Consider the following 14,545-nt stretch of genomic DNA (forward strand, 5'->3'; position numbering starts at 1 on the left):
CATTTTAAGAAAAACTTGATCCGACGGAGCCGACGAAAGGAAGAACGCGCTACTTTGATCCGACGATCCAGACGGTGCGAACGCGAGCTAATATGATCAAACAAAGGTTTAAAACCTGCTGAAATTATCATCTAACTCTAATTTTCCAATTTTCATTTCATATCATTCTCAAAACCTTCTGAAAATTGTAACTGAGGAAACTGCAATAATAATGCTCAAAGACTAGATATGAAATTTCAAGAAACAGAGCAAAAACTTTTTTCTTTATCGTTCTTTAATTTCGTTAGAAACATCCTTAAAATTTCGACACCGTGCAACAGGAATCATTATAAACTATTTAAAAGTCCTAGTGCCGTTTTTCTACCCTCGGCAAAAACAAACAATTTTTCAAGGCGCATATTTTGTAGTATTCTTTTCATTCGAGCTAAATACGTCTAAGACTTGAATTTCAGAAAACGGCAAAAGATTCATCTTTATTCAAGATAACAATACGTATAGTACGCTATATTTTTCAACATTAGGCTCTTATTCGATCACACATAACAATCCTCAGTTCGTTCGTACACATAAAATATCTAAAGTAACACTGGCGGCAAAAAGGCTAGACAGGACCTGTTAGCCTTTTGCGAGCCAATAAAGGTCAATTCAGCTCATGTGTGACGTAATTTGGCCTTGCTTTGGCCTTAAAGTTAAACCATTCAGTGCGTTTTGGTAGTCTAATAATTTTATATCTAAGTCATCTTAGTATAAATCGGGCTAGTTTAGCTAATAACCGCTCTCAAACGGTTCGTTGCTCAAGGCACATGTTTTAGAATACGGAATTTACTGCGTAAAGTTCGACATGGTTGGGGCTCGCACCACCGGTCTTTAAATTGAGAGTACAGTACTATACTAACTGCGCTATGGTTACTTGTTTAGTTACGCATACAATTTAAATTTTAACTCGTTCATTTCTCGCTTACATTTCTCGCTTACATTTATTGCTCCCTTACATTTGTATTCACAACATCCTCCTGTCCTGAAAGTGGTGTAGCAAAAACTGGAATTAATTTAACAACGGATCTGACATAGTTACCGGACTTCGTCCTTATTTCGGCGGAACGGGCAAAGCCGTCATCACCAAAGCGAAGTTTTTCGATACATCCTAGAGAAAAATGGCCCCGGGGAGATGAGACTTTGGCAAGCCATACCAGATCTCCTCTTTTTAGCTCATCTGAGTCGGATTTTGACCATTTACTGCGGCGATTCAGAGCCGGTACGTACTCATCCAACCATAGTTTCTGAATTGAGTCTGCATATGATTGGGGCCGGACGTACCGCTTTCTGTGATCAAAGTCTTCCCTTTCAACTAATGAAGGCAGCATACTAGGACGGAACCCGCGAAGAAAGTGATTTGGAGTAACTGCGTCCATTTCTGATGAATCATTGCTTACAGAGGTGAGCGTCCTGATGTTGAGTGTCATTTCAACTAGACAGAATGTTGTTTGAAGCACCTCGTCAGTTAACCGGCGGTTACCGAGAACAGCGTAGAATGTCCGTTTGACACTCCTCACTATGCGTTCCCACGAAACACCATGATGAGGGGAAGATGGAGGGTTAAAAAGCCATTTAAAACCTTTCTGTGACATTTTGCTTGCAATCGTTCATTGGTTTAAAGCTTTAAAACAAGCTGACAACTCTTTCTCTGCATCAGTTTGTTCTATTGTCTGACCATAGAACTTGCGGTGTCCCTCTTCGTGCGATGAATCTTTCTATCCCCATAACACAAGAGTTGGTATCCATAGAATTTACGACTTCAATATGGAGTGCTCGAGTTGTAAGGCACGTGAAAAGGAACCCCCAGCGTCTCTCAGTTGAACGCTTGGCGGCAACATAGAACGGTCCGAAGTAGTCTATCACTGAGTTGGAGAAAGGGGAAAGGGGGATTACCAAAAGACAGACGCTCGACTGGTAGATCCGCCATCATTGGCTTCACTGTGTCTGCACTACACTTCCGACATAAGATACAATTGTGCTTGATTGACCTCAAAGCGGGAGAAAACCTGATGATAGCAAAACGGCGCTGGATGAACGCTCGTAAGATTTCAACACCTTCGTGGTGGTGTTCCTGGTGTTTCTTCAAAAGAAACAATTGTACTGCAGGATGGCGGCTATCTAAAATAATGGGGTGTTTGAGATCATAGTCCGCCTCGACTAAACGTTTCAATCGGCCGATTGATCTAATCAAGGCATTTGGGCCAATGAAGGGCGAAATTAGTGCAATGCGACTCTTCTTGTTAATTTGTTTACAATCAAAAAAAGGTTTTGTTCAACTGGGAATGATTCTGACTGCATGAGAAACTGAAGCTTAGCCTCAGCTACTCGAAGTTCATCAGGATTGCAATTAATGCGGTCTGGTGTACGATATGAAGCGTGTTTAGGGAGCATACGGAGGAGATAGGCTGTAATTCGAACTAGCTTGTTGAAAGAACGGTACCTATCGAAGTCAAATATTTTTTCGGGTTGCATTGTGTTGACGGCAAACGCAAGTTTTGGCTCAGTTACATTCTTCTGTGAATTGTACGAGGATGGTTTTGTTCGAAGGCTATCTCTAATGCTTGTGCTGTGTTGAAAAGGGAAATGAGAAGTCAACAAAATGCTTGGCCCTGTAAACCAACTGCTTGTTCATAAGTTTTCAGCTGACATGCCTCTAGTTCCAGCGTCTGCTGGGTTGTCTGAAGTTGGCACATGAAACCATTTTCAACTGTTGTCGACTCTAGCATTTCAGAATATCTGTTAGCAACAAAAATAGGTTGCTTATCAAGTCAACCCAGCCACTGTAGAACAGTGGTGCTATCAGTCCAGATAAAGACTCTGCTCAATGGAATTGTTAGGGCTTTAGTTATGTCAACTTTCAACCATGTCGCCAAGAGGGCGGCCTGTAATTCTAGTTTGGGAACTGTTAAACACTTCATGGGGGCAACCCGTGCTTTTTCTAGAACAAAAGCAATTTCGGTGCTTTTACTACTTCCTGATTTTACTTTGGCCCTGAGAAAGGCAACTGAACTAAAGACATCCTGAGAGCTGTCTCCAAAAACATGAAGTTCCAACTGATCGAAAGCCCTGGAGAAGAAACTTCTGGAGATGGTTAGGTTGCATAGTTTAAGCAGATCTGAACTCCAGACATTGAACCTATTCATCATTTCAATAGGTGGTGTGTTATCCCAGTTTTGGCCACTCAATCTCCAAATGTCCTTCAACAACAGTCGAGCAGTAACCGTGAATGGCGCCACCAACCCAATGGGGTCGAAGGCTTTTGCTACTAGGCTGAAGACTAAGCGTTGCGTGACTTTGTTGCTTTCGTCGCACTTCATGCCTCGGTTAACGACTAGGGTATCCTTTCGATGGTCCCACTTTAGACCCAGAACATGTGAAGAAGCTTTTTCATCAGAAACTAGGATCACTTTAGTTTGGCATAATTGAGCATTCTTTTCAATTTCATCAAGTAAGCGTGGCGTGTTACTTATAAACTTTGTTAGCTTGAATCCTCCTAATTTCAATAACTCAACTAAGTTTTTGGCTCTACTTAGTGTTTCGTGTGGTGTTTCTGGAGAATCCAAATAGTCGTCCATATAGAAATTATCTAATACTGCTTGTGCAGCATCGGGGAACCTACGAATGTTGTTTTTTGCTGTTTTCTGAAGAGCAAAATTCGCGCAAGTTGGTGAAACCTTCGCACCGTAAATATTTCGGCTGTATTGGTATACCATCAGTTCTGATGATGGGTCCTCCCGCCACAAAAATCTGAGGCAGGGCTGAAGCGAGTGGGACGCCCACTTGAAGGAACATGCCTTCGATATCGGCGGAGACGGCATACTTAAGCTGCCTAAAACGGATGAGAGTATGAATCAGGCGCTGGAGTACGTCAGGGCCTGTCAGTAACGATCTATTTAAGGAAGTTCCGTGGAATTTTGCGGCACCGTTTAATACCCTTCTAATTTTTCCAGGTTTATTTGGATTTATTACAGGGTGGTGTGGTAAGTACCACTCACGTTTGGATAGTTGACTGGGATCTTTTGGGTTTTCTATTCGAAAAAGGTAGCCCTTCTCAACATCATCATTTATGTTCTTTGAATTTTTAGACCAAAGTTCTTCGTCCTTAGAAAGCTTTTTCTCAAGACACTCCAGCTGCACGAGCGCTGAGTAAAAGTTGTTTCGTAAGTCAAGGTCGTCATTAGCCCGGAGCCTTCCTACTTGGTATCAATGACCATATTGCGTCATGGTTTTCTCTAAGATTTCGACTGTTTTGCGGTCTGCTGATGACCTTGGGTCAACTTCTTTCATTGCACCGTAAGCCTCCAATTCGTTCCAAGTTCTTAATTGTTCTACTAAGCCTAGCTCGATAATTGCTTTGAAGCAGGACGAAACAAAATTAGAGCATGAAAGCAGTGGAGCACTCAACACCCATCCTATTGGTAGACGGACGGCAACGGGGGCGCATTTTGAATCACTTTCAAAATACTCAATCGGGCGGATGGCGTGGTACACGTCCTGGCCTAGAGTCATTTCGATATTCGAAAAGCTATATCGAACGGGATCCACAACACTAAAGTACGGGTAGGTTTCTTGCAAATGGGGAACGTCCACTATATCAGAACCAATGTTTAAGTTCTCCCTAATATATGGACTAACCTGAAAATTTTCACAAGTGTTTTCTGCTTTAAGTTTTACGGTGAAATCTGTCACAAGTGTATCGATTGTTTGCTGAGTGTTTATCCCGCAAACCATTAATCTGAGACTTTTATCCTTAAGCTTAAGACGTTCAGCTGCAGCTTTTGGAATCCATGAATGACTACATGCGGGATCACATAGCGCAAAAACTTTTGTTTTCTCATCAGTGGGTCTAATTAATTCAACCTGTTTCACTTGCAGAAGACTTTTTACGTCCGATACTGAGGGAGAAGAAGACGAGCTACTCTGACTTGGTAGTCCATTCTTACCACCAACTGTTACTGGGGACGACTGTGTAGATGGAGCATTGCTAGCTTTACTTCCTTTCTTAAGATTGTTTCTAGGGAAGATACGATCAGCTCCGTGTAACAATGAATTTTGTGAACTAGTGCAACCAGAATGTTTACATTTTCTGGGGTTTGGGCAATTTTCAAACTGATGTGATTCTTTCAAGCAAGAGAAGCAGAGCCTTTTCTCAGCGACAATTCTTGTTCTTTGTGTTGGGTTCTCGCTTGTAAGTTTTGGACATCGCCACAAAGGATGGTTAGCCTTACAATGAGGGCAAGGTTCATCCTTATTGGGTCTTGGATTTTGGGTTTTCGTTTTTGCGTCAGTTATTTTTGAACTAGATGAAAAAACCTTTTATGTAGTTTTTGTTTTTGACGAGAAAGGCGGCTCTTCAGGTTTCGTTTTAAACTTGGCTGTTTTCATCCGGTCATGAGTGTCAGATTTTGTCTGCAGCCAATCATTGAAATCCAGCAACGTTGGACGGTCCCATTGGTTCCCCACAATGTGTGAGCACCAAGATTCTTTAAGATTTGGCGGCAGCTTCTCCACGTCTTGATTTACTAAAGACGAACTCTGAAGATCGGCAACTTACGATAATGAACGAAACACGCCAACCAGATTAGAAACTACCGACGCATAGGCAATAATGTTTTCGGAGTTATTCATCTTAAGTGGGGGGTAGTTGTTCAGCTTATCCAGATGAGCACCAACAATGGCGTGTGGTTGGCCGAAATTTCTTTCCAACACTTTCATTGTGTCATTGTATAGAGCTCCATAATACGCGATCTTTCAGATAGTTCAACTTGGCAGCATCTGAGAGATTCTGGGAAACTATTGCACTTCTGAAATGTCTTATCCATTCGTGCCACAAAAGTGGGCCTCCATTGTATTTGGTAAGGTTCCGTTAAGGTAAAGGATTCAGATGACTCGAATTTATCGCGTCAGCCAAATCTTTCACATTGAATGACAGATTTGTTTGAGGTATTTGTGCTGCGGGGAGAGGTGTTAAAGCCTTTGACGGGTATATACGCATCGTTGGTTGATGAGAAAGAGGCGTTGGAGCTGCATGTTGTTGCAAAGGTGCTGACGCGGCTTTATTTGGCTGATTTAGCACGTTAGCTGTTGAGAAGGGGTTTTGATGATAAAAAGTTGTACCACCAGTTGAAAACGATACCACAGGTTGGCTCATATTTGAGTTTGTCATTTGTTGTGCATTTACTTGGGAAACTGACTGGGCTACATTATCTAAAGTTGGCATTTGCCAAATTGTTAAATTTGGTAAGAGGTGGCTTGCCATTGGATAATAATTTTGCCGATGGTTCGGAATTGGGTTATGTCTACTCTGAACGTGTGCCTTTTTATTCTGAGTGTTGACCGGTTGGCTTAAGACAACATTTGTGTTGCTTGTATTAGTAACGACGTTTTGATTGTTTGTGCTCTGATTCAAAAAGATTGGGATGTTTGTGCGTGGACTTAGCATTATATTGTTGTTTATGTTCGCTGCTTGGGTCTGTTGTTGTTCAGAGTTATTGGCATCATTTGAAGTCAGATTCAACGCTCCACCCTGAGCAGAAGGATGGTTATGTCTAACGGTATATTAACATTGCCCGATATATTGACAGCTACTTGAATGTTCTGACTGTCTGATTGCAGATTTTCCTCACGTTGCTGCGCGTCATTATCTCCCAAAAAAGGGAAGTACGATACCCCTCTGGGTGTTCGGACGAAGCTACTATTAGTGTTAGGCAATTGTGAATGATCGTGCAAACCTCCTAATGATTTTTGCGGGACATGAGTAATGTCTTTTAGGGATGGACCTATCTGAACGTCATTATGTTGCAAACTTTCAACTGGTACAAGATCTCTTGGTCTACCAAGGAGTGGATTGATCTACATCTTTGGAGCACCAATTCCTGGATTAGCAGCTCCTAAAATTCGTGGTTCTTCTGAAGGCTTTGTTACAAGGTGTTATTGGGGTTGGTATTGTTTACCCAATCAGTTACACGCTCAATAGTATCGATATTGTTTGACGTCAGTTGTTCGTCAAATTCGTTACCTAGGCTTTCATCCGAGGACTCCATCGCCTCGAGCTCGTTCACTTTGGCTTTAAAAAGTCTTTTTCAGTTTTCTTCGTTGATTGTGTTCAGCTCTAGTTGATGCTTTTGTTGAGCCAGTTTTAACTTATTTTCGTTTTCTCTTTCTACCTGTTCTCGCTTGAGTTTAGCTAATAGACGTTTTTGACTTGATGCCATCGAATTCGTCTTTGTACCTCTACTCGACGCTTTCCTCTGAGTTTAGCTGGTATTTTGGGGCTCTGTGAGTGACTCGATGTATTGGCTCGCCCTTATATCATACTTATCATGTGTTCCACTTGCTTCCTTCAACCAGAGTTCCAGGTCCTCGGTGATTTGTGCTTTGTTTGGGTGTCGGGCGGCTAATTTATTAACTGGTCATTTTTGGATATTGCTATAGACAAAAAGTCTTTGGCCTTGCCTACCATGTTTTCGACTCGTGCTTTTCGTGCAGCGCCTTCAATGGCTTCATCTATGCTTCTGTAAAATTCGTTTACGTTTAGTTCGGCTTTAGATCTTGCTTCAATCAATTTTGTTACTTGGGCTTCCATCCTTAGAACTGTTTTAAAATTGAACTTCAATTAGAATGAACACTTATGCACTCAACAATTTTAGATTAACATTAATAAATTATGGGAATACAATTAAAGGGTTAATGCTTTCTCTAAGCGATCAGGGACGTAAGCGATGTGTTTCGTTTGTGAGATAATGCTTTAAGATTAACGGGGAAGGCCGACGAGCTCAATTCAACAGCACCGCCACTAACCAGGAGGAATTCACTACCGAGCTATAGCCTTGCACTTAAACTAGCCACGGCTCGAGAGCAGAATCCTCCAAGAGGGCAGCAACCCTGTTGACGCGAGTTTTTCGACGTCGCTGGTTCAGTCTCTTCGGACGCGTTTTCTTAATTAGACGATTAAGGTCGAAGCCTTAGAACCTTAAAATTGTAAGGGACTTGATCTGACAAGAGAAAGGTGGATGCAATAGTGTGTAGTCGTTAACAACTGCTGGGTCTTATGCTTTGCGTTTTGAAAGCAAAACTTTCGCGACGTGGACTACAACGAAATCTGTTTTTTTGAGTGCTGCAGAGATATCGGGAGCTCCTTGCCGAGGGCAGTAGACTAGTGCGCTTATTTTGTTCTTAACAAGATTAAGCTCCTTAATCAACTCTTGTGCGGATAATGGGTTATGATTGTTATTGTGATGAGGCGTTAAACTATTATTTATGGCGTCGTGCCAAATAATAACTTTTTCTTCGTGTGGGTACTCAATGCTTAACTTATACTTCACAGTTTTCCTCTGCATGAAAGCCTTGAAGCTCAAGCCAGGCTCGGTTATGGAAGATTTTACGTGACGGGAGTACTGAGGTTCATGCAATATGCCGATTGTTCGACTGAGGGATCTAGCACCAACAATAAAGAGCATTTGCTTTTATTTTCACTGGTCATACACAGTTATTGATGATAATTTTGTTTTCGGCTATGTGAACACTAGGAAAATTTTCGGCCTATTGCACAATCGAAAAAATTTTTGGCTAATTGAACACTAGGAAACTTTTCGGCAAATTGAAAACTCGAAAAGTTTTTGGCTAATTGAACACTCGGAAATTTTTGCGGCTAATTGCACAGTAAGAAATCTTTCGGCTAATTGAACACTAGGACATTTTTCGGCTAAATGAACAATCGAAAATTTTTCGGCTAAATGAACAATCGAAATTTTGTCGGCTAATTGAACAGTAAAAAATTTTTTGTCTAATTGAACACTCGAAAATTTTTCGGCTAATTGAACACTCAAAAATTTTTCGGCTAATTGAACACTAGGAAGTTTTTGGGCTCATTGAATATTCGAAAACTTTTCGGCTAATTGAACACTCGAAAACTTTTCGGCTAATTGAACACTTGAGAATTTTTCGGCTAATTGAACACTGGAAAAATTTTCCGCTAATTGAACACTTGAAAATTTTTCGGCTAATTGAACACTAGAAAAATTTTCGGTTAATTGAAGCTTTGAAAAATTTTCGGCTAATTGAGCACCCAAGTTATTCGGCTAATTGAGCACCTAAAGTTATTCGGCTAATTGAGCACCCAAAGTTTTTCGGCTAATTGAGCACTCACAGTTATTCGGCTAATTGAGCACCCAATTTATTCGGCTAATTTAGCAACCAAAGTTATTCAGGTAATTGAGCACTCAAAGTTGTTCGGCTAATTGAGCACGCAAATGATTCGGCTAAATGAGCACTCAATTTTTTTCGATTACTTGTGTCTAAGTTGGGGGTCCGCCGCCAGTGTGGATATAAGTAGCACCAGTTAGAAATAGAGTTTACTTGTTTAGAATGTTGAAGACTAAAGTTTTGTCATACAGTTTTTCCCACACTTCCCTGCCCCAAAGGACACCGTCCGAACAAATGTCCTATCCACTGTATGCCAGAAGACCAAAAACTGTCACTGACTTAGCCCCTTTTCGCCACAACATCAATAGCAGTCAGTAACCCTGGCTCTGTGCACCAAAAGTACCAATAGTAGTCACTGACCTAGCCTCTGTGCTCCAGAAGTACAAAAAGTAGTCGCTGACACAGCCTCTGTGCGCCAGAAGTTCCAATAGTCGTCAATGAACCAGCCTCTGTGCGCCAGAAGGTCCGATAGTAGTTACTGGCCCAGCCTCTGTGCACAAGAAGTACCAATAGTAGTCACTGACCCAGCCTCTGTGTACCAGAAGTACCAATAGTAAAAACTGACCCAGCCTCTGGGCATCAGAAGTTCCAATAGTTGTCACTGAACGAGCTTCTGTGCCCCAAAAGTTCCAAATGTAGTCAATGACTGAGCCTCTGTGCGCAAGAAGTTCCAATAGTTGTCACTGAACCAGCCTCTGTGTGCCAAAAGTACCAATAGTATTCACTGACCCAGCCTCTGTGCGCCAGAATTTCGAATAGTTATCACTGAACCAGCCTCTGTGTGCCAGAAGCTCCAATAGTTGTCACTGAACCAGCCTCTGTGCGCCGGAAGTTTACGTAAAGCGGACGATGTAATCCTTAACCCGATTACTTTCACTCGGTGGACCAAAATCTTCGAGCTAGATAACGTCTAAGACTCGACCTACAGAAAACGGTAAAAGAACAATCTTTATTCAAGATAAAAATACGTATAGTACGCTATTTTTTTCAACATTAAGCTCTTATTCGATCACACATAACAATCCTCAGTTCGTTAGTACACATAAAATATCTAAAGTAGCACTGGCGGCAAAAAGGCTAGACACGACCTGTTAGCTTTTTGCGAGCCAATAAAGGTCAATTCAGCTCATGTGTGACGTAATTTGGCCTTGCTTTGGCCTTAAAGTTAAACCATTCAGTGCGTTTTGTTAGTCTAATAATTTTATATCTAAGTCATCTTAGTATAAATCGGGCTAGTTTAGCTAATAACCGCTCACAAACGGTTCGTTGCTCAAGGCACATGTATTACAATACGGATTTTACTGCGTAAGGTTCGACATGGTTGGGGCTCGCACCACCGGTCTTTAGATTGAGAGTACAGTACTATACTAACTGCGCTATTGTTACTTGTTTAGTTACGCATACAATTTAAACTTTAACTCATTCATTTCTCGCTTACATTTCTCGCTTACATTTATTGCTCGCTTTAATTTGTATTCACAACAACTTTTGTTGACTTGCAGCTCTTTCTCGATGTCTTTCTCAGATAACTAAATAAAACTGCAAATTTTAAACTTAAAGAGACAATGGGGCAGAAGCAATTAGACTCTGAATCGAAATATTGCGGTTTTTGGGGTGTTGATTTAACATAACAGGCTCATGGCTCGATCTCGGGGTTTGATTCAAAATAGTTGCCCGGTTATTCGAGTTAAGGCAAATTAATGAGACGTATGAGGACTACTAGTTGATTATGGTGCCTCATGATTCGATATAGCGCAATTAAAATTTGAAATAGCAGGACAAAAATATTTTCGGGACCTGCATTTAGAGTCTTGGACGACCAAACTCCCAACGTAAGATGTGCTTGTCTATTTACATTTCGACCACCGCAGCACGAAACGGCAGCAAAATGGTAAACAAAAACAATCAGTGAAGTCTTACCTTAGCAGTAGACTAAATTTTCACCCGGAAAGCATGCGGTTAACAACAGCTATTTTTACATTTTCTCGAAACTAAACTTTTATATTACACTGAGCAGTTTTATTTAGACCCAGTTTGAAGAGTTTCCTCGAAAAACTGAATTACAATAAACACTTTAGAATGATCATTGCAAACTATGTCATTTGATGTCGGAAATAAACCCCCACGGAAATAAACAAACCCGCACGAAATAAACCCCCACTTTACTAATAAAGAGCTGCGCATTTAGCGCGTTCGGCCATGCCTCGCGGGCCATGGCCATGCCTCAGCGGCCCATGGGACTTGACACGAAACTATCACAACCGAACAAACTATCACGACCGAAATTCGTTTTTAAACAATTTTAAAATGGGGGTTTCTTTCCGTGGGGGTTATTTTCTGTGGGGGCCTAGGAAATAAACTAAAAGATGATAAACCTTTTTAAGATGATATTCACAAAATATACCTTAAAATGTGATATTTTAAAGAAGTCGGAAAGATAAATCTTGTATATTGTTTTGAGCTCAAATTGGTCTGATCAGAAGTAATGTTGATTGTAGTTGGTCTGATCAGATACTATTTTGGGTGTTTTTTTAATATTTTTTTTGGTGATAGATGTAGGCTTTGCCACAAGGCTGCTAAAACAGCTGAAGAGATGTAATTCAACAATCTGTTTGCTTTTAGGTGACTATGGAGGCCCCGCGTACCTTGTGGACTCGGATGGTAATTTGGAGTGTCTTTACTCTGTCTTCACCTGGATGGATGAGAAATTCTGCGACTCAAGAGGATCAGTGACCCATGCAGCTGTGGGAAGATACAACCCTTATTCCAACTTCTTTGCCCGCGAGACATTTTACAACCATCATAAAAAGGTTCCTTTCATAGGATACCCTCACTTCACTTCACCCCCCTCCCCCCCCCCCCCTAGATAATCATCCACAGCCGGATTTGACTGATCATCATTCCTTATCAATGGAATAATTAAAACAATTTTAAGTTTGATCAAAAGCGACGTTCAAAATTTTTATTCCTTTTTCACAAAAAAAAACAAATTGTAGACAGTAAGAGAAAAAGAAAAGAAACATTAAAGAAAGTTATTAAAATTGATAGAAAGTCTTTATTACCTGGAATGTAACATTGATTACGTATGCAGCATGACATTGAAAAACTTCATAAATCGAAGGCCATTAAACGAATTTTCTTTCTTTTTTTCGAACATTCCTAATATTCACTTTTCATTAAATTTCTCACCAAGGCTCAAAATATTCCTAACAAAAAAATTCAGTTTTGGGTTTGATATTTTTGCTTTTTCAGGGCCTCAAATGTAACTTTATCTTGTTGACGTAGTCATATTTCTTTTGTCTCTGTGCTTGTTAAATTTACTCATATTTAACAATTTCTTTTCTTGAAGATTCTTACAGATCGATTATTGGTTTAAGAGCTTCTTTAATCGAGACTCAAAAAATCATTTTCAGATCGAGAAAACGCAACCAACCTTCAATAATTTTGTTTGTAAACAACAAGAAAGTATGTCAGAGCTCAGTGAACAGGAAGTAAATAACAGAATTCTCATCGATGTTCAACAAGTATATAAAATTTATTGAATTCAAAAAAAAACAAGAAATTTTGGATCTATTCTGTTTTTGCCCCCCCCCCCCCCCCCAGCTTAGTACGCATAAATGTTTTTATGACCCCCAGGCGCACGTGCTATTTTCTTACATAGTAACGTGCTATACAACAACATATAATTTGTAACTGGGGGTCATAAAAAACACTGGGGGGCCGAAACAGAATAGATCGGAAATTTTTTTCCGATCAATTAGTTCTGAGAACGATCTAAAGAATAAATTTCAGTTTTTTTGGGCGTTCATTCTGTAGTACATTTGCGTTTCCTGCAAAGAAAACCGCCATCATAACGTCTAACTAATTTCTAAATAGAAAAACCATATTTTTTATCAAAAGATAAAATGGTAAAACCGACAAATTCGCACGTGAAAAACCAAACATACCGTCATATTTAAATCTTCTGAATCCGAACATACCAAATCACTCTTGCGTCCAAAATATGACGATACCTGAGTTCCTCGAGGTAGTTTTAATGGGTCTCTAAGCCTAGCACCTCGCAATTATAGTTATTGGTTTTTGGGATCTATTCTGTTTCGGCCCCCCAGCTTAGTGAGCATAAATTTTTTATGACCCCCAGGCGCACGTGCTATTTTCTTACATAGTAGCGTGCTATATAACAACATATAATTTGTAACTGGGGGTCATAAAAACACTGGGGGGCCGAAACAGAATAGATCCGGTTTTTGATATTCCTACCTATCAAAATCTTTGGTAGGCTCTAAAAGGAATTTGATTGCAATAATAAACAAAGCAACCGGATCTTTATTTAAACAATGATGAATTTTGATACTGATACTCTGACAATTTTCCAAAGGTATCTCAGCGTTTGAGTGCATATAATTTGTAAACACGAAGCGTATCTTAACGTAATTTTATTCAATAAGCACGTGATCAAGCATTTTTTGTAGAATATCCGGTGGGGGTTGGGGGGGGGGGGGGGGGGGGGGGGAGGGGTTGCCAATGATGGAACTCTTATCAATACTTAACCCGTACCGCACTCCAAGTACAAATCAGTACTGGGCAATTGTAAATGCAAGTCTCCCATTTAATATATTTTGCTGGCTTTCTCGCTTAAAATTTGCTCCCTTCAAGCGCATTGTAACGACGCAAAAGAAAAATTGTGCACTGTCATAGTGCCGCAGTAAGGAGAACAAACTTCTAGAGAGTGCAAGATTGTGGGTAAGATCTCCGTACGGAACTTTAATTTTGCACTTGGCCCGGATCTGACCATTGTAAAATCAGACTGAACGCAAGTCTGGCAACTGAAAAAAGTGACATGAATCAGTCTATGATTCAGTAATGATGAGGAATTGCATTTATACTGACCCAGTACTGAAACGGGATCTATTCTGTATCCCACCCCCAGTGTTTTTACGCCCCCCCCCCCCCCCCCCCCCAGTTACAAATTATATGTTGTTATATAGCACGTTACTATGTAAGAAAATACCACGTGCTCCTGGGGGGCGTAAAAATATAAGCTCACTAAGTTGGGGGGGGGGGGGCAAAACAGAAGAGATCTCTGAAACGCTCTTGGAGATATGTACGAGAAGGTTCTACATGTTCATCACTTTTTCAGACTTGCAAGAAAAAAGGAATCAGTTGCAATCGTGAGGAAAATCCTCCTGACTGTTGTCCGAATACTTCTTGTGCTTGGGACCCGCTCCTTGAGAGAGTGCTGTGCCGGGCGCGCGAGGGAACCAATATGTGGTGACGAGACACAGAAATAGTGGCCAGTTGCTTC

At 40.7% G+C, this 14,545-nt stretch overlaps 1 protein-coding gene across 1 annotated transcript in view; it reads left to right on the forward strand.

Annotated features, from left to right (window-relative positions):
* LOC142346106 (uncharacterized) overlaps positions 1-14,545 on the forward strand; it is a 128,593-nt gene that overhangs the window by 47,364 nt on the left and 66,684 nt on the right. Inside the window, exons 8-9 of the mRNA XM_075398610.1 lie at positions 11,863-12,050; positions 14,381-14,511. Of these exons, the coding sequence (XP_075254725.1) occupies positions 11,863-12,050; positions 14,381-14,511 (319 nt within the window). The remainder of the gene's footprint in view (positions 1-11,862; positions 12,051-14,380; positions 14,512-14,545) is intronic.

The sequence above is a fragment of the Convolutriloba macropyga genome, chromosome 9, assembly GCF_964194025.1.
Source record: "Convolutriloba macropyga chromosome 9, txConMacr16.3, whole genome shotgun sequence".
In the NCBI taxonomy this organism is placed as follows: domain Eukaryota; kingdom Metazoa; phylum Xenacoelomorpha; order Acoela; family Convolutidae; genus Convolutriloba; species Convolutriloba macropyga.